Genomic DNA, 26750 nt, shown 5'->3' with positions numbered 1-26750 from the left:
GCATAGGAATTCCTTTTGTACACATCATTCTACTTGACTTACAGGCAAGTAATATTACAGCTGGAAGGAAGGGTCCTCAGACACCTCATAATTTCAAACTTCTGGGTGCTGCAACAAGGCTGAGAGGGGTCCATGGCTGTTGTCACCCAGCTGACAGTGCCCAAGCTGCCCTGCGTTCTAGGGGCTCTTTTCCCTACTTCACACTGCATAGCCACGCAATGCAACAGGCTGCAAAAGAGTGGCAGGTGCAAGCGATCCCCTGGGCCTTTGGGATGATGCTGGGCCTGCTGGGAGGGGCAGGAGGCCCTGGAGTCCAAGTCTGTCTCTCTGTTTAACCAGAGTGGGGCCAGGATGTGAAAAATGTCAGCAAACTACTTTAATCCCATCTGTTCCCAGGGCTCTAGGTAACACCTACGTGTGAATGAACCTCAGATTTCTCCAACCCTGACCTCTCCCTGCAGTCCACACACCTATATCCAACTGCCAGTTCTTGGCCACTGAGTCAGCACCTCTAATGTAGCATGTCCCAAACCAAAGGCTGGATTTCTCCCCTCCGCTGCTTTTCCCTGCCTCAGGGTCAGTGTTCCATTTCCCCAGGAGTTCAGGCCGAAACCTCAGGCTCACCTAGCCTCCTACGTTCTCTCACACTCCACATCCCAGCAAATCATGTGGGCCCTATTTTCCAAACATATTCAGAATCTGGCTTTTCCTCAGTGCCGTCACCACCAGGCTGGCCCAGGCCACCAGGACTGCTCACCTGGACTTTTACCAGCACCTTGTGACGGTGTCCAGTTGCCACCCTTCCCCTGTCTGCCCTGTATTCAGCACCCAGCAACTGCAGTGAGTATGTCTCTCTCTGGCTCAGAACCAACCAAAGGCTTCCGTGTCACTTATAATAAAATCTGCATCCTTAGAAGGATTTACCTGACTAGTCCCTCCCTGAGCAGTCATTCCTTGCTCCCATTCTTCACTCCTTGACACTTCACCATGTCACCCCAGTGTCATCCCAGGGGCACGAGGAGCCTCGCAAGTCCCCAGCTCCAGGGTCTCTCCCTTGGTGCCCTCTCTGCCTAGAGTCTTTTGGCCAAGTATCCACAAGACTCTCTCGCTGACTGCACTCCCTGATTCCCTTGTGCCAAAGAGCACTCCGCCCTTCCTGCACTGACTTTTTCACCTGACATCATACACTTCTTTGTTTACTATTATAACCCCCAGGAAGTTTCTAGACACAGGGAATCGATGTGGTTCCCTCTAAATCCCAGCAACTGCTTGGCACATAATAGGATATCCTTAGTAATTTATTTATTTGATTAATAAATGAATGCATTAGTAAGTCAAAAAGCAAGGAGCAGAATCATGTATAAAATGCACTCATTTGTTTTAAAAAAGAAAAATATAGACATGTATACTTGCCTATCTTTGGGAGGACAGGACAGCCCTGGCTTCTGGGATGAGTGGCTGTGGGCAGGAGTAGGAGGGAGACTTTTCACTGTATTCCCTTTTGTAGCAGATACATGTGTTATCTGTCCGGTGAATTAAAAAACAGAAAAACATTTACACCTGTGATATTGTGAACTATATATTTGGTCTTCAACCCATTTTTTGGCATTCAATTCTTAAAATCTGTAGAAGTGCCAAAATGATGTCTTTTTGCATGCTAATGAGTTGACTGACGGCTGGCAGCCCCTAGGTATCTTCAGGATTGGGGCTGTTCACCAGAAAGACCAAGGCAGGATTACAGGGCTGGGACTTTCAGCCCAACCCCCCAGCCTCCAGGAGGGGAGACAGGCTGAAGGTTGAGTACATCACCAACGGCCAATGGTTGAATCCACCATGCCTACATAATGAAGCCTCCATAAGATAGCTGAACCCGTGGATGCTTATAGAAAGGTTAAGAGGAACTGACTTTCAGGGCAGGGGTGGCGCACTCTAGCTCCATAGGAGCAGAAATTCTTGTGCTCAGGGCCCTCCCAGATCTCACCTTAAGTATTTCTTCATCTGAAGAAATATCCTTTGTAATAAACCAGTAAATGTGTTTCCCTGAGTTCTGTGAGCCACTCCGGTAAATTAATTGAACCCAGAGAGAGGGTTGTAAGAGTCCCAACTTGAAGCCAGTTGGCCAAATATTCTGGAGGCCCAGATTTGCAACTGGGGGGACAGAGAGAGGACTGAGACTTAGGGACTGAGCCCTCACCCTATGGGATCTGACGTGATGTCTAGGTAGATAGCGTCAGAATTGAATTAAAGACATCCAGTTGGTGTTCACTGTGGAACTGATTGCTTGCTTGGTGGTGGGAAAAACTCCAGCATGTTTGGTCTCAGAAGTCTTCTGTTGATGACTGTTACGGTGTAAGAGCACAGGAAAAACACACGGAGCATGATTTTTGCACACACAACACACAACTCTAATAAAATGATGATAGGAAGACATGTTCAGGGCAGACTTGGTCTGCATTTGTGACAAGAGATCAAGCGCAGCAGCGGGACGCTGGACCTGGAATGCCTAGGAGAGTGGTCCAGCTCTTCTCTACCTGTGAGACTCTGGCTGGGTTGCTCATTTAGCCTCAGTAGGTCTCGGGTTCCTCTACTGCAATAAGGGGTGGGGGAGGCTGGATCCGACCATCTTAGAGGTCTCTCTCCAGCTATATGGCTCTGTAGTTCCATCTGACTGCATGTTACCTGTCGGAGCAGAAAAATGGACAGGTCCTATGCTATGTCCTCGTGAGATCTGTGCAGACCCAGCACTGATGTTGCAGGAATCCTCCTGCCAGTGACCCAGCTAGGTGTCCCCTGGTTACCTGGCCCTGGGTATGACTCAGCTAGAAAGCTGAGGCTCACCCTCCTGCTTCCAGAGTCTTTCCCCTCAGGCCTGAGGCTTGGGGCCTTTGCACTCTGCGCATCTGCCTCTTGAAGCTGTCTCAGGAGCTGAGCAAAACAACACTCAGAGCTAGGCGGGGACAGGGCTGCCTGTGGCTTTAGAGCTGGCCCAGCCCGGAGATAAGGAGATCATCAGCTGGTCTCATGAGGCAGCAGGGCACATGAAAGTGAGCTTTCCTTTCCCAAAAAATGTTAGTAGGAAAAATCTGCCAACAGAAAGGACTTTCAGAATGTTTGGGGAAAGGTCCTCTGCTGGGGAGGAACTGAGGAGTGGGAGAGACGATGCTTGGGCACTAATTCTAAATGACCTGCACGAGGAGAGGAAGGAACTGGGCTGGGTGCATAGGAATCCCCCCTCTCTTTGAAATGCCCCACCTTACTGTTTTCCTCATTAGATTTGTCTTGTTGATGATTTTAGACTAAGACAAATGTTAATATGAGTTTAGATTCTGTCTGCACAGGCCAAGGGGCTGATGGAGAAATGTTTGGAAGTGTTTTGGGTTTCAGAGGAAATTCCTTGCAGGATGAAAGAATGTTCTCTGGATAGTCCTCAGAATAGAGTTTAGGGTACAGTACAGGAGAGTAAGGAAGGGTAAAACTATATCGTACTACAAGTCAAACAAGACTGTGAAAGAAAGTGGGCCTTTTAAAAGAAGTTCGACAATACTTTTTGTTCTTAACCAATGCTTTTAAGTCTAATTCTACCTTTATTTTGAAAGCTCAAGAGTTCTAGTCTTTGGAGTTGTCATTTGGGGGTGGAGGTAGGGGCAGGAGGTACACAGTTGTCACCCTGAGAAAAGGGGCCACTAATAGAGGTTGTATGGGACACACAAGAATCACTTGAACCTGGGAGGTAGAGGTTGCAGTGAGATGAGATTGTGCCACTGCACTCTAGCCTGGGCGACACAGCAAGACTCTGTCTCCAAAAAAAATAAAAAATAAAAAAAAGAGAGAGAGAGAGAGAGAGAGAGAGAGAGAGGTTGTAAGAGCTCTATCCCTGGATATTAAATAAAGTAGTAGACAGCATTAGGGTGGTGGATTTCATCTGGGCAGCACCAGATCACTTGTGGGGCTTCTGACTTGGCAGGTCTCAAGGGTTTCCACTTCTTTATTTCAAAAAGCTTCAGAGATGAGTGTAAATGAACACATTTGTCTGCTGTCACCCCTGTTCCCTTCTCCGCCAGGTCCAAACCCACTGTTGAGAATCACTGTTGGCTGTATTCTGGATACTCACTGCCTAAAAATGGACGAGTCTGTGAAGGTTCTTCTTGCACCATACACAGAAAATCTTAATTCACCTTTAAAGCTATTCCCCACAGGAACCTGTAAGGTCTTCAGAATGGGAGAAGTGGGGATTTACCTTTTTCTTTTCACCCATTTAAATGCACTGTGAACCATGTGTAGACTTCAGGTACTTTAGAAAGAAGCTGACGTTGAAAAGTCTGTCTTGACTTCCAAGGAAGGGTAAGTCCCTGTTTGCTGCTCCAAGGCCTGTTCGTTAACAGCTTGTGTTTCAAACAGCATACTTTGTGAGCAGTTACATATGATGGATAATATAATGTCAGATTTCTAACTGCTCTTTTTTGGAGACAGGATCTCACTCTATTGCCCAGGCCGAGTGCGTGATGAGATCTCGGCTCACTGCCGCCTTGACCTCCTGGCTCAAGTGGTCCTCCCACCTCAGTTTCTTGAGTCGCTAGGACTACAGGCACATGTCACCACGCCCAGCTCATTTTTGATTGTTTTGTACAGACAGGGTCTTGCTATGTTGCCTAGGCTGGTCTTGAACTCCCTCCTTGGCCTCTCAAAGTGTTGGGATCACAGGTGTGAGGCACCAATCCAAGCAGTTTGGGAGGCCGAGGCCAGTGGATCACCTGAGGTCAGGAGTTCGAGACCAGTCTGACCAACATGGTGAAACCCCTGTCCCTACTAAAAAATTCAAAAATTAGCTAGGCATGGTGGCAGGCGCCTGTAATCCCAGCTACTTGGGAGGCTGAGGCAGGAGAATTGCTTAAACCTGGGAGGGGAGGCTGCAGTGAGCCGAGATTGCACCATTGCACTCCAGCCTATGCGACAGAGGAAAACTTCATCTCAAAAAAAAAAGCTACTTTTATCAATCACTCTTTCGGCAAGTGGCTTTTCCTTTTCCTCAGTTTGCATTCAAAGCCTTCCAAGATCTGGGTCCAGTGCGATTTTCCAAACTGGCTCCTCTCATACCTCCTCAACCCACTCTCATTGCTTCAAGCTGACTGGCTGCCTCACTGTAGTTTTTTCCTCCACTGCTGTAATAACGGCATAGGATTGTATCATTAGAATGATGAATATATCTTGACTTAACTACTCCTCAATTGCTGAACATTTTTCTATTTCCCTTCTCTGTGTTTTACTTTGCCAAGAAGGGTGTCTAAGGAATCATGCAGTCCAGCGGCCTTCAGCTTTGGCCAGTCACTGGAGTATGGGATTATGGGGGATGAGAAGGTGGGAAGTGGGGGTGTTATAAAACTTTCCATGGAGTTGTAACATGGATACAGGAAAAGGCACAAATCACAAGTGTGCTGCTGGATGCTTACTCACAAACAAAATCTCCACGTAACAGCATCTGGATCAGAAATAACATTCCCTGCACCCCAAAAAGGCTGAGGCAAAGGACTTTTAAAAAAATTCTCACTTTCAGGCCAGGTGTAGTGGCTCATGCCTAACACATGAATCAATTGTGACCAGGAGTTCGAGACCAGCCTGGGCAACATGGGGAAACCCTCATCTCTACTAAAAATACAAAAAAATTAGCTGGGCGTTGTGGTGTATGTCTATAGTTCCAGCTACTTGGGAGGCTAAGGTGGGAGGATCAATTAAGCCTGGGAGGTTGCAGCTGCAGTAAGCTATGATTTTGCCACTGTACACCAGCCTGGGTGACAGAGCGAGATCCTGTCTCAAAGAAAAAAAAAGTCTCACTTTCAGATTAGTCATTTAATATCTGGATTTTTGGATCTGAGGTAAAGCCCAAGAATTTGCATTTATAAGATTCTCCTCAGGGGTCTCCCATGTACCACTGACTTGAAGACTACTCATCTACCAAAGATTTTCAAAGGATGCCCCTCAGGTGTCCCCCTGAGGAGGTAGGGGTGGAGACAAGGAGCCACCAGTTCTACCTTTCCACGGATCAGAATCACTTGAATCTCTGTCTTATACTGGTCCTCCTTCAGTGCATATCAATCCTTCAAACAACCATAATCCTGAAAACCACTTGTATCAGGGCTCAAGGGAAGCAGAACACAGGATGAATACAGTACAGACATATCTATCAGCATTTTCATGAATTTATTTCGGGTATTGACCTTTTGCAATAGTAAGAGCCAGTTAAGCAGCCTCTACAAGACGGTCATTTTTGTATCTGATATGAGTGTGTGAGGTTTGCAGGACAGGCAGATGGGGAGACCGGGAATAATTGGGAACTCACAGACCTTAACTGGAACCACATGAGGATGGACTGAACTCATGCCACTTCTTGTTGCCTTTGACCTTGATGGTACAAATGTCCTGCAGAAGCTGCAGCTCTTCACTGTGGAGCTAAATGCACACACCTGGCCCAGGAGCCAGAGAAGCCGAAGAAGGATCCAGAAGGTGGAACAGTTGCAGGCCCGGCTGGCAGATGGGCGACAAAGTAAGTGTTGCTCCCCTTCCATCCTTGGAATTTCCCAAGAATTTCTCTTGTGGTCCATCCCAATTAGAAACCCACTGGACACAGAATTCTGGGAAATGTAGTTCAGTCCAGCCTGACAGCCACCACAACGCCCTCTGAACATCATTCCCATGCTTGGCTGCCACTGGAATTGTGCAGAGTGTTAGCTTCCCACGTGGCTCAAACACGGAGTTGAGGCTGAGAAGCACTGGCTGTCAGCTGACACATGGATGTGAACCTTGAGACTGCCCCAACCCAGGTCCCCAGAAGAGAAATTCTACGCTTTTTTTCATCGCAAGAGGAGCATAAAAAGGTCTGATTATTTTTGCTAAGGTCCTAAAAGTGGTTCTTCTCATTATCCTGCCTTCCTCTTGTCTGCTCTGTCTTAGCTAACCCAGACACGACCTTCCTGAAGTCCTCAACACAGTGGGTGCACCCTGAATAGAGCCCTCCCTGGTTTATCCTCCTGGTACAAAGTGGATTAAGAGCACCACCAGAAGACCCCAAGATCATCCGAATGCCACTAAGCTCATAGTGAACTGAAGACTCAGAAGTTTTCACTATTAGGCTTCTAAATAAAGCATCTCTTCCTCCTTGGCACAGACTAAATAAATGACTGTAACACAGCCAAGTGGTCAGTGTGTGTGATGTGGGCAACAGAGCCGGTGAGAGCCAGTGCTGCCGACTCATAGGTGGCTGAGCTGCTGCTGCTGAGTCTTTCTCAAGGATGGATGAAGGAGCAGCCACTGTAGGAGAGAGGGGCGGCTGTAGAAACGGGAAAAGAGCTGGGGGCTGGAAAGAGCTCTGGTGCAAGCTGCAGCTCTGCAACTAAGAAGCCATGGGGGTTTGCACAAGTCACTTAAATTTTCTGAACCTCAATATCAGCCCTACCTCCTGCACAGGATAATTGAGAACTTCAAATGAGAGAATACACGTGAAATAGTCTGGAGGGAAGAAAGTCCAAAAGCGTGGACATTTCTGTGTTAGTAGTTTTAACTCTGTTATAGAGGACACTGATATAAGGTGAAGGTTATCTAGTTTATAGATGGACTTTTATTTAGATATTTTGCTTTCTGTTTTCTATCAATGATGTAGTTATTTCTAATGAGGTCTGCTGAAGTGCGAGATTGATACAGGTGATTAAAATGAGATCTTGGGATTACCTTTGGGTTTTCATTATATATACTCTCCCTCTTCTCTCCATTATAGAATACAGCTGAAGACAGGCTGAACCATGCATTCTACAATCTGGAAATAAGTTTGCATAGAAAGAACCCTTCTAAGAAAAAGCAACAGCTAACATCTTTCAGAGCATCCTTGAGGAGTACAACTGGGGAAGAATCAGGTACTGCTGCTCTATGTTTATTGGTGTGTTCACTATTTATGGTAGTTTTCTCTTTCAGAATGAGACTTTTCTGCTTCTTGAGGGCAAGGTCTGAATCCCAACGAGGCTTTCTATCTCCATGAGTGCCTGGGACAGTGCAGCAGAAAGGATGTGGGGTGGAAGGATGCGAAGTTCCGAGATCTATTACTGCTCTGCCCCAAAGCCATTTTAACCCTTTTCAGTCTCAGTTTCCTCCTCTGTAAGGTAGGAATTACCCACTGCATGGGAGTACTGTGCAGCCCAAATGAGACAATCGTGGGAAAATACCTCTATCACCCAAAATGTGCTGCACAAGAGGGATAAGCTGTGGTAGGAGCTGTTACAACTCACGAACTCTGCATTAGTTGGTTTTCCTGTTGAGGCTAGGCAGGCACAGAGCACAGGTGGTCGACCCTGGGCTTCAGAAAGGAAAACAGGCGTGAAGGAGAGGGGGAGGACAGCCCTCTGGAGTGACCGCAGACACTTTCTCACCGCCCATATTGGAAGGTCTCTGCACACTATCTCTTCAGCTGTTTGTCAGTCTGGTCCCTTGTTTATTTGTTCTTTTCTCTTATTATTATTATTATTTTTTTGAGACAGAGTCTCCCTCTGTTGCCCAGGCTGGAGTACAGTGCTATGATCATAGCTCACTGCGGCCCACACCCTGTGGCGTTAATAGAATAGTGGTGAGCCCAGCTGCCTTCCATAGCTCACTGCAGCCTCATACTCCTGGGCTGAAGTGACCCTCCCACCTCAGCCTGCTGAGTAGCTGGGACTATAGGCATAAGCCACTGCACCCAGCACATTTTAAAATTTTTTGTAGAGACAGGATCTCACTATGTTGGCCAGGCTGGTCTTGAATTCCTTACTTCAAGCAATCCTCTCGCTGTGGCCTTCCAAAGTTCTGAGATTACTGGGGTGAGCCACCATATTCGGTTTATTGGTTCATTTTTTAAATCAGACGTTCATTGAGCACCTACTATGTGCCAAGCACTGTGCCAGGGATTGAGAATTGAATGGTAAGCAAAACCAGGTAACATCCCTGCCCTCATGGAGTAGAATCTGGCCTGTTTCTTCTCAAACATGTTTGGACTCAGTCCTATGCACTGAATCCTGTGAGTACTATCCAGCCCAGGGGACAGATGTAAATGTGTTTCCGTGGGATTCCAGATTTAATTTGAAAAATATCAACAAGTTTAGGCCATGTCTAACAAGAAAAAAAAGAAAAGGCAAAACTCCCAGCAACCCCTCTTTTAGGTCTTTCTTCCTGTGCCCCTACCTCCACTCTCCAGAATCAGACTCTTTATGGTTTTACCCTCTTTTGGGACTCTCGCCTGCCTCATTCACATAAGGTGTTCATACTCTAGAAGAACTGCATTTATTTATTTATTTATTTATTTTTGAGATGGAGTCTTGCTCTGTCACTCAGGCTGGAGTGCAGTGGCACAATCTCGGCTCACCGCAACATCTGCCTCCTGGGTTCAAGCCATTCACCTGCCTCAGCCTTCCCAGTAGCTGGGACTACAGGTGTGGATCATCATGCCCAGCTAGTTTTTGTATTTTCAGTAGAGATGGGGTTTCACCATGTTGGCCAGGCTGGTCTTGAACTCCTGACATAAGTGATCTGCCCGCCTCGGCCTCCCAAAATGCTGGGATTACAGGTGTGAGCCACCGTGCCTGGCCGAACTGAATTTAATAGGGGAAAAAACCTTAAAGAAATGATACTGCAGTTGCAGGGATGTTAGAGGACATCCTAAATCACACAACTAGGGTGGTCTCTTCAGACTGGCACTTTCAGGGGCAAAGGGGTAGAGGAAATGGGTGCTAGTGGCAGGGATGAGTTCCCTTAAGCAAACCTCTGTGCTCTTTAAGCATTGCTCAAGATAAGGAGGGGAAGGGCAGGCAGCAATATGGCTGCTGTCAGGGTCCTCATTTTTGTTTAGAGGAGGTGAGTTTGCAAGGGCTTATTCCATTACTAAACATGTTAACTACGCAAGTCACTGTATAAATGAACATAGAAAAAAATAAAGACCAGGGGAGTCATCCGTAAGCCAGAACCTAGAAAAGCTCCATCCACCAGCCCTCTTTTTACATTTTTCTCTCATTTCTGACCAAGCTGTCAGATAACCCTACTGGTGAATTTCCAGCTAGAATTTCAATTTCCCTCTTAGTGAGAAAAGTAAAATGCATTTTATTATTAGACCCCAATCGCTAAAGTGAAATTCCTGAAAGACTGTAGGTTATGCAAACCCTGAGTAGACTCATTAAAAGAAAAGCTTTGGATTGTAAAATAAAGCATGGGCACTGAAAACCACACGAGAGATGCACTGCACTGGCAGGGATGGGAGGGCAACATCCCAGTCACCGCCATGCAGGTGGAGACTCGGAACTTCGCCAAGTACCCCACTCCATGTGTCTGGTCCACTTGTAGCCCCCCCACCTCCCTCCAAAAGTAAGCAGACTCCTGGCTCCAGTTTTTGCCTCCTTGTGTCTGTTTATGATGTCATCACCCACGTGTGTATCCTCAGACGCTGCATTTTAGTCTTTCCATTTTTTACGTGACCTTTAAACTTATTTTAAGCAACCAATTTCCCCCCTCTTTCTTTTCCTTACAGTTTTCCTGTTGACGACTGTTGCTGTCCAATCTGCAGTTTCTCACTGTCTGGATTTTGCTCTTGATGCATGCCAATAAGTCCAAATGCACTCATTTTTGATGCAAATAATCACCCATTTAAAAAAACCCTGTTCGTCAGCCATGTTCTTAAGGAGGGCACAACCCACCATAATCACTTTCTCATGAGCGTGTGGGCAAAGGGAGCACTCACAAAAGAGGTAATGAGGCAGAGAGAAAAAGGTGAATGTGATTTGTGAAAAAGAAACATGTATATTTCCAATTGGAAGTGACCAGGGAATGCGTCTCTTTAATGCCTTCCAATATAGTTTGCTTTAGTAGGAAACATATTTGGAATGGGATTTGGCATCATGTTATACTCTAGGGTTCAGGGTAGTATGCATTAGTTCTTATCAAAGATGATTACATAATGGGAACCTGGATGTAGCAAAAACCCAAGGAATCTAAACCACTAACTAGACTCACCAAATGTAATAAATATAAATCACAGATGAAAGGAAGATCAATCTGGCTATTTACTTATGCAAGAAACGTAAGCTTTAAGATTTTTTGCGTTTTCTAATCTCAGCAGGCAGTCCCATGTACATAAGTATTAGTATTTTCAAGGCTTGATCAAATATTGGCTTAATAAAGAACTCATTCACTTAACGGTGATGACTTCCAGGTACTCGCAGTAAGCCCAGAACCCTAAATTACATGCTTCAGAGCTATAGCACCTACATGACGGACAAAATAAATGAGTAGTGTCAGACTAGTAGATGGGAGTTTTTTTTAAACACTTAAAGTTAAATATGTCTGAATTAAATACCTGTTTTGATTTACAGAGGGAAAAAGAGCTCCCAGAAAATAAATGGCTATGATAAAGGACTCAGAAGTCAAGCCTCCCTTCGAACCCAATAGGCTGCCGGCACTACCTTCAAAACCATCGGCATTAGTCGTATGGTCATAAAAGGAGCCAAAAAGACATCAGAGGGGAATAAAAGAAATTAGGCAGAAGGCCTAAACGAGCACATGCTGGTTCTCTATTCTTATTTCTTTCCTTGATTTTCCTAGGGATTGTATTTTTGAATAAAAAAAGAAAATCAGATTTGTGAGGCCTCCTCTCTGCTCGCATTCGCTAGAGAGAAGGTAGGGACCAAAAGGGATAGGGAGGGAAAAGATAACCATGAGAAGGACGGAGCCAGATTTCACAGGCAGACTGATTTCCTCCTTGGGCTCAGGTGTTTTAAAACTCTGCTTGCAAGATTAGGTTCTTGCTTTTACAGTGTGGATGGTAAGAGATTTCCAAGTCTGATTTTACAATGCTCTGGGGTATATGCAATTATTACGATGTGTGCAATTAAAATTCTCAAAGCCAAATTAATTTGAATTCTTTTTCACCAAAAAGGCAGACATTCAAAAGCTTTTTTGTCAGTTATCAACCTAGTCTACCTTTCTGGTTTATTTTTTTTTGATTTTTTGGTTTTTTTTTTTTGAGACAGGCCTCACTCTGTCACTCAGACTGGAGTGCAGTGGTGTGATCACAGCTCACTACAGCCTCCATCTCCTGGGCTCAAGGAGTGATCATCCCACCTCAGCCCCATAAGTAGCTTGGGCTACAGGTATGCATAACCCTGCCTAGCTAATTTTTACATTTTTTGTAGAGATAGGCTCTCACTATATTGCTCAGGCAGGTCTCAAACTCTTGGGATCAAAGGATCCTCCTACCTCGGCCTCCAAAAGTACTGGGATTATAGGCGTGAGCTATCATGGCTGGCCCTTTTTGAAAGATTTGATTCTCCTTGGAATTCACCCTGCCTGGGACATGGCTGCTGTTTCGAGGCGAACTAATGCCTTCCTGGCAGGCTAGTGCTCTTCATCCAGGCCCTCTCTCTGGATCACTAGGAATTCTGTAGCTCTTCCCTAAGCCTTTTTCCCATCCCCGTCCCTCTTCCGAGTCTTGACTCCAAAACTGCTCATGGACTGCTCTCTTCTTGAGGTTTCCCACCTCTGCCTCTAAGAGCTATGGTGAAATGAAATTCCTGGCGGGCAGGCTGGGCTGGCTCCCAGTAGTGATAGGTGAAGGGAAAGCAGAATTTCCCGAGGGTGGATAAACCTATCTGGGCTTCCATGCTCCCATCAGCTCACTTCTCCTGCTGGGCTGGGCTCAGTGTAAGCATGTTAGGTGCGTAACAGTGTTTAATCCTCATACCACCTCTCTGAGAAGCATGATTATACCCATTTTCCACACATGAGAAGATTTACACTGAGATGGAGCAGGAGCTAGATAAGGCTGGCTAAGCAGTGAACCTCGCTCCCAGCCCAGCTCTGAACCATCACATTCTTCTATGTGAAGCAGGGATTTTATCCTCACGTTTCTGGACACTGGAAGAACCCAAGAGCTTTGGGGTTTGCTCCTTTGGAGGACACATCAGTGGTGACAGGTCCCGCCTCTGTGGCCCCCTGCCATTTAACTCTGGGAGGGGGCCTTTCCCCGCCTGGGCCTAGGCCTCCCTGCCAACCACCCAGCTTTCTCGTGGGGTCTACCACAGAACGCAGGTGGGTGGGTGTGTGAGCTCTTTACTCTGCACCACCCTATACTGCCCAGGGTAGAATGTGGTGGTTCTTCCCAGCACAGTGCCATTTATATGCAGACCAGGGCCTTAGCCTTCCTTTTTAGCAAACTGTGTGTATCAGTTCACAGGAAACCACGCTGCAGATGACACTGAACATCTCAACACAGGGCAGTAAGTAAAGCCCTGGATTTGGGAGGTACAGGGGAGAGAACGGAGACAGGCACAAGTCTGTCTTTATATCTTGAGCCATCTCTGCTGAAGGGGGACATGGGGTGACCGGGGGCGGTGAGGCTTCAAGTCCTTTCTTTGAACCATTTTAAAGTTTTCTTGCATGTTGCCTCCTTTCCCCATAAGCCCATGTTCCACATCATCAACTACTACACAGAAAATATTAAATATATAATAAATGTACTAAATTATAGAAAAAATATTAAGGCCCTTTAGTGGCCCTTTTTTCTAGCTTATTCTTTTTTTTTTTAAAATCCAGGTACCCATTTTTATCAGTCGGGTTCGGAGGACTGGGATGATGAATGTTAAAACAGCCATGGGGTTTCATTTATTCATCATGTCTTCTTCCTTCCATGGGAGTCAGCGCTGAGATGATAAATGCTGGGCTTAGGTCCAGCTTGGGCCACTCACTCCCAAGGTTCACACACAAACAGACCAGCTGGATCAGGGCCCAGCAGGGAGGTGAGGCCTAAACATCCTCGCTGGAGGAGGAACCAATAAAAAGACTAGCAGCGTGAATAGTGTGTGTGTGTGTGTGTGTGTGTGTGTGTGTATGCGTGTGTGTGTCAGAGTGACCTATCCCAGGTGGATGCTGGGAGTGGTGGTAGGAAGTGGGGTGTGATCAGAGAGACAGAGAAATGAGTGATAGCTCAGGTGGGTCTCAAACCACAAGGCCCTGTCTACACAATCAGCACGATTCCTTCTGGAACACAGGGAGTTAAAGATGAAACAACCCTTGAAACTGAAACCAATTACCCATGGCAATTTATTAAATAACTAAGGTTTCTAGGCCTTATTAAAAGAAATGTTTAGTGTATTTTCTTATCCTCTGACGTTCAGTTCTTCACTTGTCAGCACCTGCTGGCAGCAGCTGGAGTAATCTCACCAATTTTGCCGTATGTGCAAATCAATTTGATTCCCCCCCTCCAAAGACAGAAATCAGTAAAGTGATTAAGTTACAATTAAGGCATGTCATTGAAAGCCCAGACAACATGAAAAGGCGGAGACGGAATCAGCCTGAGGTCACCAGTGATTTCCTTCCACCCAGGTTAAATGACTCTCCCCCTCATTCCCTGCCTGCTGTACTGCATGTGATATTGTGGGTGAATCAACAAGCCTCCTCCTACTTCTGGGAAGTCTCTCCTTTTTTGGCTCCCATCATGCTTTCCATACACCAAGTTCTCCTCTTGTGTTCTCCTCTTCACTCATGCTGGCCCCCTAACTGTTAACCTGTCTGTCCATCCATTGTCCATCCATCCATCCATCCATCCATCCGTCTGTCCGTCTGTCTGTCTGTCTGTCCATCCATCCAATAGATGTTTAATGACCCAGTGTGCCATGCACTGGGAAAAATGACAAAGGATATTTATGTCTGGTTTTACAGTTAAAAAATGCTTTTCTATATATTATTTCATTAAATTCACGCTGCAACCATATGAGGGGGCTGTTAGGATCCCCATTTTATATACAGAGAAACAGGCTCTGAGAGGATCTGTGATTTATTTGAAACAGCACAGCCAGCAGGTGGCAGAGTCTAGACATGAATTCAGGTTTTCATCCCATTAGGAATTCATAATGGTACTCTCCTATGTACTGGTCAGGTATAATTTCTCAACTAGCCTCACTGTCCCTAATGAAATGTCATGCTCCAGCTATCACGTATATACTGAGACTATGCTAGGCTTCAAGGGACGCAAAGACCGAGTCTCCACCCTCAGAGCTTGTGGTTGAGCTGGGAAGGCAGATGTAAAACATACATGTTCACACAAGAAATACTTGTTTTCAGCATATGAGGGAGAGCAAATCCAGTTGTGAAAATGAGGGGAGTCTTCCAGAAGGAAGTCATCATTAAGATGCAGTCTGAGGGAAGAGTTGGAGTTAGCTTTGTAAAGAGAGGATGAAGGAAAATCACATGTACAGATGGAAAAGCATGTATGTGCAAGGGCCCTGTGGCAGAAAGACTCAATGTGCTGAAATTTCGAAGGCCAGCTTGACTGGAACACAGGCAATGAAAGGCAGCCTGGCACAGGATGTGGCCCAGACCACACAAGACTTGCTAGCCATGATAATGATTTTTACTTTTAGCTTAAGAGCAATGGGAAGCCACAAGTCAAGAGAATGACATCATGAACTCTGATTTTGGTTCTGACTTCTGCGTGCAGGATGGATTGTGGAGGAGCAAGAGTGGAAGCAGGAACAGCTGGAAGGCTTTTGCAGTTGTCCAGGTGGGAACTGGTAGCTCAGACCAGCATTGTGGTGATGAAAATGAAGAGAAGAACCCCACAGGTACCCCCTGTTCTGCTCAAGCCCATTTTCTTACTAGATCCTGACACCAGAGTGTGCTCACGAATTTGCAGTGAATGGAAGCTTGTCCACACTTCAGGGCTCTGCTGGAGTCTCCTCTTCCAGGAAGCCTTCTCCAGACAATGCCAGTCCTCTGAGATCTTTCAGAAGTACATCTCTTCTGCGTTTCCCATTCTCACACCTGATGCTTCTCTATGGCCTGGCTGCTCTCGGGTCCACTCCTGGAGATGCCTCCATTTCTCTTGTTGTCTTGCTTTCTCCCTTTGGAAAGTAAATGCTTTGTTGGCATTTGCTGAATTGTATCAACACGGCTCCTTTGGAAATTATATTTGTAAATGATTACTCATGCCAATTGCCATTTTTCCCCCTAAATTAAACACTGGTTGCCTAAATGTGTCTTCATGATCTTGTTCTATCAAAATGTATGTCCCAATTTTTCCATTACTTTCTCTAAACTTTTTTCCATATTTCTCCTAGTAGAAAGCAGTTTCAGGGGGAATGGAGTGGGGGTGGGGTGGGGGCAGGAGTGCAATTAAACAAGGGCTGTCTGACCAGAATTTCTATACCTTTTAAAAGGGGTATTTGATTAATCCTTTTCATGGCCACCATTATTCATGCCTTGATAGAATCTCATTTTATAGCTCTTAATACATGGACCCAATTTATCCACATCACATTGTATTCTAATACTTGTCATCCAAGTTATTAGCTATCTCCTTCTCGGTGTAAAATCATCAGTAAGTTTGATTAGCTTATTCCCTGGGGATGATAGGGGAGATAAGAACAGACACAGTACAATATGACCCCAATGGCTCTGCATTCTCAAAAGAAGACTGCTACATGGAATCCATTTATGGAGCCAAGGTGGCCAAAACAAACATCCACCCATGGGAGGAACTCCGAGCAACCTAGGAGCTGTATCAGGGCTGACTGTTGTCATTACTGGCAGGACTGAGTTATCATCCTAAGCAGGATTTTAATAAAAACAAAATAGTGGGGTTTCTCCACCTCCTGCTTAACACCCCCTCCCAATGCCTTTCCTGAGAATCACAGCCCAGAAGCTTCTCTTTATTCCTTGACATCCCTTCTGCCTTCATTCCCTGTTCTTTCCCTACCGGGCACCTGGCAGGGTGGACAACCGAGAAGGAGATGCATAGTGCTGTGTACTGTTCTTTTTCCAGCAGAGGCTTGGGTCTGAGCCTCCAGCCCTGCCTTTCTCTTCTCTGGAACCAAACTGAGTCTTGGGGCTCATAGGTGGCTTTGCTTTTGTAAGCAAAGTCACCCCTTAGCTTGAAGGAGAGAAGGGGCCTGCACACCCCCTATAGGATGGTAGGCTGCAAGCCCATGGAGAATTTCCAATGCCCCTTCCTCTACCCAACCATCTTTCTTCAGCTGAATCAGGCTGCACCCCTATGGCCCCAATGGCTGCAGCCCTCCTCATCTTTACTCCAAAGGCCCTATCAATTATTCTGGTGCTTTCTGAGCCTATCAAGAGTCTCACTCTGGTGACACTCTTCCCTTCCAAAGGTGGAGCCCAATTCCCTTCCTGCAGTGTGTGGGCTGGACTTAGAGACTCATTTCTAATAACAGAATAAAGTGGATGTGACAGCGTGTCCCTTCTGAGACTAGGCCATAAAAGGCATTTTGAATTTCCCCCTCCCTCTCTTGGGTTGTTGGCTCTCAAGGAAGTCAACTGCTATGCTGTGAACAGGGCTGTGGACAGGCCTAAGGTACTGAGTGCCAGGGACTGAAGCCTCCAGCCAACAGCCATGTGAGGGAGTCATCTTAGAAGTGGGCCCTCCAACTCCAGTTAAGCCTTTAGATGAAGACTTGACCGCAGCCTTATAAGAGACTCTGAGCAGAACCACACAGCTGAGCCGCTCCCAGATCCCTGGCCCTGTGCAAGACAACACAGATTTGTTGTTCTAAGCTGCTAAAACGTTGGAGTCATTTGTTATGCAGCAATAGGTTACTAACACACTCTTCCTACTTTAGGGTAAGGCACTTTTCTTCTTCCCTTCAATTCCCTTCTTAGGTTCCTTTTTCATCTCTTCTCTCTGTTGAGGATGTCCAGTATCCCTGTTGTACCCTCCACTGACCCGTCCCTCTGTGTCCACTCAGTCCTCATAGTCTCAAGGACTCTTTCCTGAGAAGGGGTTATAGAGGAGGGAGGAGCTCCCTTACACCTGGGTTTATAATTCCACTCTTGCCTGCCATCCAGAGTGACATCTGGCATTAGGAGAATGACTTTTTGCAGGGGGCAGCCTTCCTCTGGCCATGCTGCCTCTTGTTTGTAAACCTGAGGACATAATGACTTCAGCCAGGCCCACAGCCAGCATGAGAAGACTTTGTAAACATCGTGTTCCCCTTTGTATCATATGCTCATCTCCTGTGCCCTTTTTGCTATCTGCAATTTCTGCAAAAGGTCATGTCTCATTTCAGCTTTGGAGTTAAGTACATGTGACACTAGGTGGGAATTCCAAAACTGGATGAAAATGCAATCTGGCTTAAATGCTGTAAGGTGGGCCACTGTATTTCACCCCAATCAGCTGTGACCTGCCAGCATAGACACCATTATGCAGGAGGTGGCAATCTGATAGTCATTTCTTTTATAATTATACAAGGGGCAAAATGTAGCTTTCTTTTTGTTTGTTTGAGATGGAGTCTCACTCTGTCACCCAGGCTGGAATGCAATGGCACATTCTGGGATTACTGCAACTTCCACCTCCCAGGTTCAAGTGATTCTCCTCCCCAGTCTCCCAAGGAGCTGCGATTACAGGCGCCCACCATCAACCCAGCTAATTTTTATATTTTTAGTAGAGATGGGGTTCCATCATGTCGGCCAGGCTGGTCTTGAACTCCTGACCTCAGGTGATCCACCCACCTTGGCTTCCCAAAGTGCTGGGTTTACAGGCATGAGCCACTGCACCTGGCCATAGTTTTTAACTAAAAACAAACAAAAATCCAGGTAGCTTTTCCATCTGGTCAAATCCTGGTAATTTTTATGAAATTCATGTCAGTTCAATGGGGCAAAGTCAGACAGAGGTAGAGGTCAATTTCCTAGAAGACTTGGCAAAGGATTAAAAAAATGGACCTAAGCAGTGGAGTAGACTCCAAGGTAGTGGGTTCTCCAAGTATGGTCCCAGGGCCAACAGCATCAGCATCATCTGGGGACCTGCTAGAAATGCACATTCTGGGGCCCCAAACCAGACTGACTGAATCAGAAACTCAGGGTGGGGAGCTGCAATTGATTTTAACAAGCCTTCCACGGGGTTCTGACACATGACTACACATTGCGTATCACCAACTTAAAGGATTAAACATTGAAATCATTCATTCATTCACAAGATATTGATCAAATATCCACTATTTGTCAGACATGGTGAACTCTGGAGCAAGGTGGAGGAATGATAGGGAATGTCTTCTTCAAGATGTTCACAATACTCCTTTCCCCTGCTTTATTACAAAGCTTGAAAAGAATGTAGGAATCTGAAGATATAATCCAAGGAATGGAATTATTCTTTATATGTTAACTTTTCAATGGACAAGAGGCACATCAATTTTTTTTATTTTCCAGGAATGATCATACTCTCAAAATAGTAACCTTTCTAAAGTAAGTAAATGTGTGGGTTTAATATATCATGTACAGCTGGCTCAGGCTTTTAGGCTTAAAAAAAAAATTATGAGATTCCACCATGAATGAAATGCAGCATTATTTCAAAGATTCACTTAGGTATGTGTCTGTCTTAATGAACAAACTATTCAGTGTTACCATCTTCCTTGAAGTAGGAGTTCTTGCCACCTTCTCTTAAAATGTGTCTAGGCTGGGCATGGTAGCTCACACCTGTAATCCCAGCACTTAGGGAGGCTGAGGCAGGTGGATCACTTAAGGTCAGGAGTTTGAGGCCAGCCTGGCCACCATGGTGAAAACCCTTCTCTACTAAAAATACAAAAATTAGTTGGGCGTGGTGGTGCACATCTGTAATCCCAGCTACTCAGGAGGCTGAGAAACAAGAATTGCTTGAACCCACAAGGCGGAGGTTGCACTGAGCCGAGATGGCAGCACTGCACTCTAGCCTAGGCCAGAGTGAGACTCCGTCTCAAAAAAAAAAGAAGCCTAATCAGTCATAATAGCTCATATGTGTTGTGTTCTGGGCTTGGGATATCTCTTGTATTCATTAACTCATTTGATCCCTCCCTAATCCTACAAAGTAGATGCTGATCCTACAAAGTAGATGTAGCAAACATATACAGTCTGTAGATGAACAGAGTCTCAAAGAAGCAGAAACAGGAACCCAGACTCATCTCTGAACCCCAGGCAGATTATCCTCCTGTGCTGTCTCTCATCCCCCTTGGGTCATTTTGCTGCTCATTAAAACTACTGATTAATTGGGAAAACATAAAAGGAAATACTACTCTCCCCTAAAAGGTTTCTAGTATGAAATCCCTGGCTAAAGTTTAAACTGTGGGATTTATTTTGAAATTTTAAAGTTCATGCTATATTTATCCTTCAATACCATAGATAATGAAGAGCCAGCTATACACTTCTTATGGTCACCAGCATTAGTAGCCTGTTTAAGAATCTGGTCCATGCTCAACAGTTCCTGCCTGGAGAAGATGCTCCAAATTCTTTCTAAGGGTGTCTCAAAGATGCTCATGGACTCACTGTAATACTATCAGGGCAGATGACTTTCCTGTGTTTGGGATGAACTTGAACTGATCCAGCCAAGCCCAGGCCCATCTGACCAAGGATGCCTAGTTAATCTGGCAGCTGTGGGGATGAAGAATGTGACCTATGCCCACAGAAGAAATCAAAGCAGTCTGGCCAGATCAGAAACACACTCAACCCTTTGGCATAGACAGAAGGTTTGGCCTAGTGAGCTGAGCTAATTCGCCACACGAATTAAATGTAAATGAAGGCTTATCCTTCATTTACAAAGAAGTCACAGGTCAACCATATTTTGGCAACTAGATCAGGAGGCCTCTTCTGCCTATTGCATCCTTGGGAATAACCTGGTGATTTTAGTTATATGTAAGCAACAAATCTAAAGTCCACATGGGCTGTGTAGAAAACCCTGCAGATATCTCTCAAGCCACATATAGGTGCATGCAACTCGAGGGGAACTTGAAATGTATGCACCTTTCCCACTGACTTTCTGTAATCAAGTCTTTTTGGACTTGTTTTCTGTTTTTAACTCAGCTTGTTGGCTTGTGCTGAGATATTGATTTGATTAGTAGCATTCTGTGGAAGTACAGACATGAGATGCTGAGCTCACAAATGTATGATTCACTTCAGGATTTTGAAATGAGAAATGCACCTATCAATGACATAGAAGCTCAGAGATTCTGAGAAAGCATTTCATGCATATAAATGAGACATGCGATGAAAAAAATATGCTTCTGGTTACAATCCTGAAGTCAGGGACCACCCCACTGAGCTCTCCACCCTTGTGAAGTGATGGCTCCATGGGAAGCTGCTGGGATTAGACGATCCTGCGTGTGGACACCCATATGCCGCCTCATTTATCTACCTGTGACAGGGACAGTGCTGGAAGAGAATCAAAAGATGACAAATTCCTTCTGGTTTTAAAGGAGCTGTTCGGGTTGGGTGTATGCCCAGGGGGAACCAGGTTCCGTGCCAGGAGCAATCACTTCATCCCATTCTAAGGCCACATTTTGGCAAACACCAACCAGCAGATGACTGCTGTCTCCTTTCACCAGTGGATTCAGACACTTGCTCTGGAAGCCTGAAATCCAGTCCTTCTGAAGATGTGTGCAGCAGAGAGTTGATCTGCCCACACACTGCAGTGAGACAGGATGGCGGGCAAGAAGCAAGAGTTCCAGATGACAAGGATTTTTCCCGTGTTACGGCAGACAGATAACAGAGGAATGATTCTGCAGCGGAATGACTCCAGAGTAGAGAAAGTATAGTATCAGTAAATGACCCTAGGAAAGACTGACATAAGTGAGATAAGTGGACAAAAATTTCTAGGATGTTGGCCACTGCAATCTGCTTTTGGGGACACAGAAGCCCCAAGATTTCAACTTCAGTGGGGGTAGGAGGGAGGCCCACTGGGAGTTTCAAGAGGATCCACCTGAGCAAAGCCTAGCCCTCCATAGGTCCCTATACTTGCCAGCCAGTGGTCCAGCCAAGGTCATGTATCCATCCAGCTATAAGCCTTGCTGCTTATCTCCCGCCACGCGTCCTCTCTGAGAATTGACTATGTAATTCATGGTCAACCCACCCAGTCCTCTGGAGGTGAGCTTTCCTCAGCCAGTCCAGCTTGTGTTTCTTCTTTGCCACGTGCTGAAATTCACAAGGCCAGAGAAGTGCCTTGCTGTGTTTAAGTATATAGATGCCTGGTGTTCTCCTACATGTTGCTGTCCTATTTACTTATTGTACCCTCCTGACAACCTCTGAGACAGGTACTATTATTACCCCCATTTTGAGGATGATGAAATCAAGGCAGAGAGAGAAGAGGATTGGCTGAAGGTCATGCAGCGAGTGAATAGCAGAGCCAAAGGTCAAGCCCAGATGGCTCGGCTCCGGGGTCTGGCTCTTTCAGAACCCCTCTGCTGCCTGACAGAAGGCTCCTTGAAACCCAATGGCTGCAGCCCCCGTGGGCACTGGCTCACTCAGGCCTTCCTCCTTGTCCAGCCTGCTGGAGTGCGGCTGGTACCCAGGGCTGGAGGGCAGAGCTGTAGCGTGAAAAGACAGAGGCTTATCGCCAAGCCCCTTATTTGTTTCTAAATTCAGGCCAGACATCCAAATGTTTATTTTGTGCTCGTTTGTTCTGAGCATTCCATCGTGATGCCCAAGACAGCTTCATAGATGGTCTCTCTGTTCTCCTTTGTGAGCACCTGGCCTCCTTCTCCTCATACCTCTCGTCTCTGGGAACACTCTTCCTGCCGCCAACTGATGTTCCCTGACTAACCTCATTACGCGTTTCAGCTAAAAATGCCTATTTTCCATGTGGCAGTAAGTATAATTATAGCACAAGTTACATGCTAAGGCATTTTCAAATGTATCATTTCTAATAATAACCTTGGCGTATAACCACCATACCCATTCCACAGATGGGCAAATGGAGGTTGGAGATCACAGCAAGGTTGCAAGGGAGTCCCACGTTGCCAGGTCACTCGAGCCATTTGCATCTCTCTCCAGATGGCTTCCTCTCAATTTCCTATCCAACAATCTTATCTGTGGCCTGGGAATGAGAGGCGTTAACAGGATCAAGTTAACGTCAAGTTATCTGTGCCTGTACTCCGGCTCTCAGAATACTAATAAGTGACTCTAAGCTCTGGTGGCAAGGACATCAATACTTAGCTTTCAGCCAAAACCCATTCTCATGAGCAGGTTTACATGCATGTTCTCTTATTACCCATTGTAACTAATCACAATGCTGAAGGGATTTATTCTCAGAGTCTGCTGAAATGAGCATCGCTTTTATTCTGATAGAATCTTCTGGCCAGGAAATGAAAGGGAAGACCAGAACCTACAAGAAGGTGAATCATCTTCCTTCAGAGTCAAAATCCTATGACTGCTTTTCAAATAGTTACTGCAGAAAGCTTGGGCCCTGTGTACGGAAGATACGAGACAGCTAGAGGATGTATTCATTGCATGTAAATTTAGAATTAGAAACTGTAAATGTTGGACGTTTCATAAAAGTAAATTTGCCTCCTGTAGTGGGTGAATTTTTTTTTTTTTTTTTTTTTTTTTTTTTTTGCTGCTTTGTGACGTTTTCCCCCTCTGGGGTCTCTGTCCGTGGAAGATGCAGCGTGGGGAGTCAGGAATCCTGACATCTAGTCTCAGCTCTGCCCTTATCACTTGGATGGCCCAGGTAAATCACTAAATTTCTTTGAGCTTCCAAATCTGTGAAACCAGTATCTGCCAGTGTACCTTACTGAGTTGTTATGACAATCAAAATGAGTAAGCTGCAAGAGTGCTCTGGAAACAGCAAGATGCTGTAGAAATGGAAGGTATTTCTACAGGTGATCAAGCTCGAAAGGTGGTAGTGAGAACAGAAAGCCCCTCAACGGCTTTCAGAGGAAGCACCTTCCAGAGAGAATGCTGAGGAGTGGCTTTTGGGAGTGTGACCGTGGAAGCGTGGCCGTGTCAGTCTACCTCACGGTATTCAAAAACAGGTGACGGCACACTATTTGGTGTGTTTGCCATCTCTACTCATGTTCGTGCTTAACTCTCTCTCATCAGGCAATGCCTGGCACATAGTGGGTGCTCAGAAATGTGAGATAAAGAATGCCAGCTTAAGTTTTTTAGTCCCTCGGGCACAGCAAATTTGTGATGGGAAGGAATGGGGCTGAAGAGGGGAAATTTCTGGAAGCCTGAGTGTAGGGTGACCAGCTGACCCAGGCCAGAGGGATTTCCCAAGACAAGATAGTCATTCTACCTGCATGTCCTATTTGAATATCCACTTTGCTTCCTCCAAGCCAGCAGGGAATACAGTATCTGAAGAGACGCCTGGTAGAAGGCATATGTTCCTCTGAGTTCCTGAAGGGTGGATCCCAGGGACTTACAGCCTGGGCACTTTCGTTTACCTTTTTGTCTCCCTTAGTTTCAATAGGTGACATCATCTATTTACAATCAGGAACCCGACAGAATCATGCCCCTTCTATTTTTCCCACATCAGATTATCACCTCTGAGTTATTTTCCTGATCCCTGCCTGTGGCTTTCTGCCACCAGCTGAATCTTCACCCTAACAGCTCGTGGCATTCGGGGTAAAACTGCAGCCTTTAGCAGCACTTGCACTTGGAATTGTTACAAGCGCTTGGTGCAGACTTCACCAGAAACACGTGCACTGCAGAACTGCTGCCTGGATCAAGAGCTGACTGGTGCACATAGCAAGGAGATCACATTTTGGGCCAGTGAGGCGATGTGATTAGTTGGGGATTTCCCCTTTAAAAACTTACAGCAAAAGCCTGCCTGAGACAATTCAATATTCATAAATGGAAAGCATAGATGGCGTTTCTGCTCTGCCAAGAGCAATAGCTATTTATCACGGCAAATGACTGAAATAGTTGTACGTACAATGCTTTACTCAGTGCTGTAAATTACGGTATACAGAAGATTAAGCTTAAGCCTAATGCTACCCTTGAGCTTCAACAGCTGAGTCCTATAAATGGATACCCGTTAAGAGGAGAGACTCTTTTTCCTGGTTACTGCTTAGGAGTATATCTCTATTAAAAGCTTGTCTTAAACATAAATTACCAGGAAGCCTGCCCCTAACCCGAGGCAGACTTTTCCTCAGGGCATTGACTCACATCTAAATAGCACAGTGACAGGCCTGAGACTATAAGTGTGTGCTGTGCTGACCTCAAGAGGGACAGCAGAGGAATTGGGAGTCAAGGTGGAGGGACTTCACAGAGCACTGAACGACCACTCACTCTGCCAGGTCTTAAGGAGACCTTCAGAATTAAAATCATCCTACCAGGTGCGGTGGCTCATGCCTGTAATCCCAGCACTTTGGGAGGCTGAGGTGGGCAGATCACAAGGTCAGGAGTTCAAGACCAGACTGGCCAACATGGTGAAACCCCGTGTCTATGAAAAATACAAAAACTTAGTCGGTGGCATGTGCCTGTAGTCCCAGCTACTCAGGAGGCTGAGGCAGGAGAACTGCTTGATCTCAGCAGGCGGAGGTTGCAGTGAGCTGCGATTGTGCCACTGCACTCCAGCCTGGGTGACACAGTGAGACTCCATCTCAAAAAAAAAAAAAAAAATAAATAAAAATAAAATAATCTTGAACCCCAGCCCCTTCAAAGAGAAAGTTTCTTCTAGTATCTGCTATTCTGTAAGTGTCAAGGAACCCTGACCTAGAGCTGATACTTCAAATTTCCTAGCTAAATTCTATTTTCCAAGCATGTGCTTCTCAAATTGGGGTCTGTGAACCAAAAGCACCAGCATCACTAAGCATCATGTTAAAAATGCAGACCTGCTGAATTGAATCAGAATCTGCATTTTAACGAGATATTTTGGAAGATGTGTATGCACAGTCAAGTTTGAGAACTGAAGGACAAGGAAGCAGGTGTTGAGCAGGGAGGAGAAGCTCCCTGATGTTCTCACTGAAAATTATGACAAATGACAAATCTGATTTATGAAAACAGGTCCTAGTAGTGGATCATAGGATTCTGAGTTCCCTTTTGTCCAATCCTACTTCAGAACACTTTGGGAACTTGAAAGACAGATTATGAGCTGTGAATGAAGTATCACTCTGAACTTGAGATGTGCTTGGAAGCACCTCAGGGTGTAAAGCAGCGAATCAGCAAAAGGTTCGTGCTTTATAAACTAATCAGGGTGCCTCTAATCCCCTATGAATTAGCAGGCTAAGAAGCACTGCCAGTGTTTTTGGCCATGATTTTAATTCTTTATTGTAATTACCAGTTGACTGTAAGTGGGTAGAATATGCAAAGATTTTTGTGTTATTTGAGAAGATAGAGATGTTGGATAACTTTAGTCTTTAAAAACTGAAGTTCTGTACGTATGTTAAAAAAATGGCAATTATTAAATACATAGATTTTAGAAATAAAATCTATTGTGACCAAGATAGCAGAGGGAAAAATGGGGACAGGGTAAGGAGAACTGTACTTATCTCATGGAAGGCAGGAAAGGGAACAAAGAAGCAAGGTAAACACATACAAATTAGAAGTTAGAGATAAGTCCAAATATGTAAAGTAATTACAATAATTGTAAATGGATAAAACTCACCTATTAAAAGACACTATCAGATTGGACTTTTAAAAAAGCCAGCTATATACTGCTTACGAGAGAGACACCTAAAACAAAATGACACAGAAAAGTTGAAAATAAAAGACTGGAAAGAAATAAATGAGGCAAATACATATTGACCCAAAGAAAACTGAATAGCAATGTTAATCAGATAGAATAGAACCTAAGGCAAAAACATTAAATAGGCACAAAGACGCCGCTACTAAAAAGACATCACAATTACACATACATGTACCTAACAGGACAGCCTTAAAATTGTAAAGCAAAAACTGTTAAGAGTTACAGGAGAGACTGGCACACTTCCAAGTATCACAGGAGACTTAAAACTCTCTTCTCAGAAATTACAGAGCAAGCAGACAAAAAAATGGCA

At 45.3% G+C, this 26750-nt stretch overlaps 1 protein-coding gene across 11 annotated transcripts in view; it reads right to left on the bottom strand.

Moving 5' to 3' along the window:
* ATXN7L1 (ataxin 7 like 1) overlaps nucleotides 1–26750 on the bottom strand; it is a 268063-nt gene that overhangs the window by 137672 nt on the left and 103641 nt on the right. The window contains exon 4 of one of the 11 annotated variants that reach the window (XM_032276335.1): nucleotides 11759–15899. The exons of the other annotated variants lie outside the window; for them this stretch is intronic. Within the exon in view, the coding sequence (XP_032132226.1) occupies nucleotides 15814–15899 (86 nt within the window). The 3' untranslated portion in view covers nucleotides 11759–15813. Of the gene's footprint in view, nucleotides 1–11758; nucleotides 15900–26750 lie in introns of those variants that run through there. 11 annotated transcript variants of the gene reach the window in all.

Source organism: Sapajus apella, unplaced genomic scaffold (genome assembly GCF_009761245.1).
Source record: "Sapajus apella isolate SASKATOON/1434 unplaced genomic scaffold, GSC_monkey_1.0 scaffold7, whole genome shotgun sequence".
NCBI classification, from domain to species: Eukaryota; Metazoa; Chordata; class Mammalia; order Primates; family Cebidae; genus Sapajus; species Sapajus apella.
Note: the sequence above shows the minus strand (reverse complement) of the source record. Positions and strands in the feature narration are given on the sequence as shown.